We start from the raw sequence: 973 nt of genomic DNA on the forward strand, positions 1-973 counted from the left end.
TTATGATATCGAGGGTATCTTGTAGAAATTCCTCATCTCCACGGCCTGAAGTGGATTTAGCGTGGAACGGACTCCGGGTACTTCTATGTCAGCTGGGACTACAGCATCGACTCTGTATACCAAGAAAAAAAGTGTTTCGTTAGTGTCCCGGCGGGGTGTTGTTCGGATTGCCCAAAGTACGCTTTGCAGTTCGTCCGGCCAGTGCCCTTTGCGAGAGTTGAGCCATTTCTTTAAGTTAGCTAATATGACTTTGTTCATTGCTTCGGCTTGCCCATTACCTTGTGGGTAACGAGGAGTTGACTTGCTGAGTCGTATTTTCCATTTCGCACATAAGCCTTCAAACTGCGAGGAGATGAACTGCGGGCCATGGTCTGTGACGATTTCATGGGGAACGCCGTACCGGTAGATTATGCTCTTCAACACGAACTGCTGTACTTCCTCACTTCTCACTTTCGCATAGGCCACTGCTTCCACCCATTTGGAGAAATAATCAGTAAGGACTAGTACGTACTGAACTCCTCCCAGTCCCCGATGTAAAGGGCCAATGATATCCATAGACCACCTCATGAATGGATAAGGTGCAGAAACAGAAGACAGGAGTTCGGTAGGCTGATGGATTGATGGAGCATGCTTTTGACACTTCTCGCATGTTTGGGAATATTCCTTGCAGTCGGCGACCATAGTAGGCCAGAAATACCCTTGTCTCTTGATTTTGAAGGCCAGAGTTCGCCCTCCGGAGTGATTTCCATAGGGACCATCATGAACAGCTTGCATTAATGCCGCGGGCTCCTCGCCAGCGACACACGTTAGATAGGGACCAGCTACACTTCGGCGTAGGAGTACTCTGCTATAGATGCTATACCGTGCACTGACGATTTTGAGTTTCCTAGCTGCCCACTTGACAGCTGGGAGTTCCTCGTTTTCCTGGTAGGCCCAGATTGGGTTCCGCCAGTCTCCTGCCCCCCCCCCCCCC

At 50.1% G+C, this 973-nt stretch overlaps 1 protein-coding gene across 1 annotated transcript in view; it reads right to left on the bottom strand.

Annotated features, from left to right (window-relative positions):
* LOC104733747 overlaps positions 1-973 on the bottom strand; it is a 2,222-nt gene continuing 1,249 nt past the window's right edge. Inside the window, exon 2 of the mRNA XM_010453300.1 lies at positions 1-956. Within this exon, the coding sequence (XP_010451602.1) occupies positions 1-956 (956 nt within the window). The remainder of the gene's footprint in view (positions 957-973) is intronic.

This window comes from Camelina sativa, chromosome 12, assembly GCF_000633955.1.
Source record: "Camelina sativa cultivar DH55 chromosome 12, Cs, whole genome shotgun sequence".
NCBI lineage: Eukaryota > Viridiplantae > Streptophyta > Magnoliopsida > Brassicales > Brassicaceae > Camelina > Camelina sativa.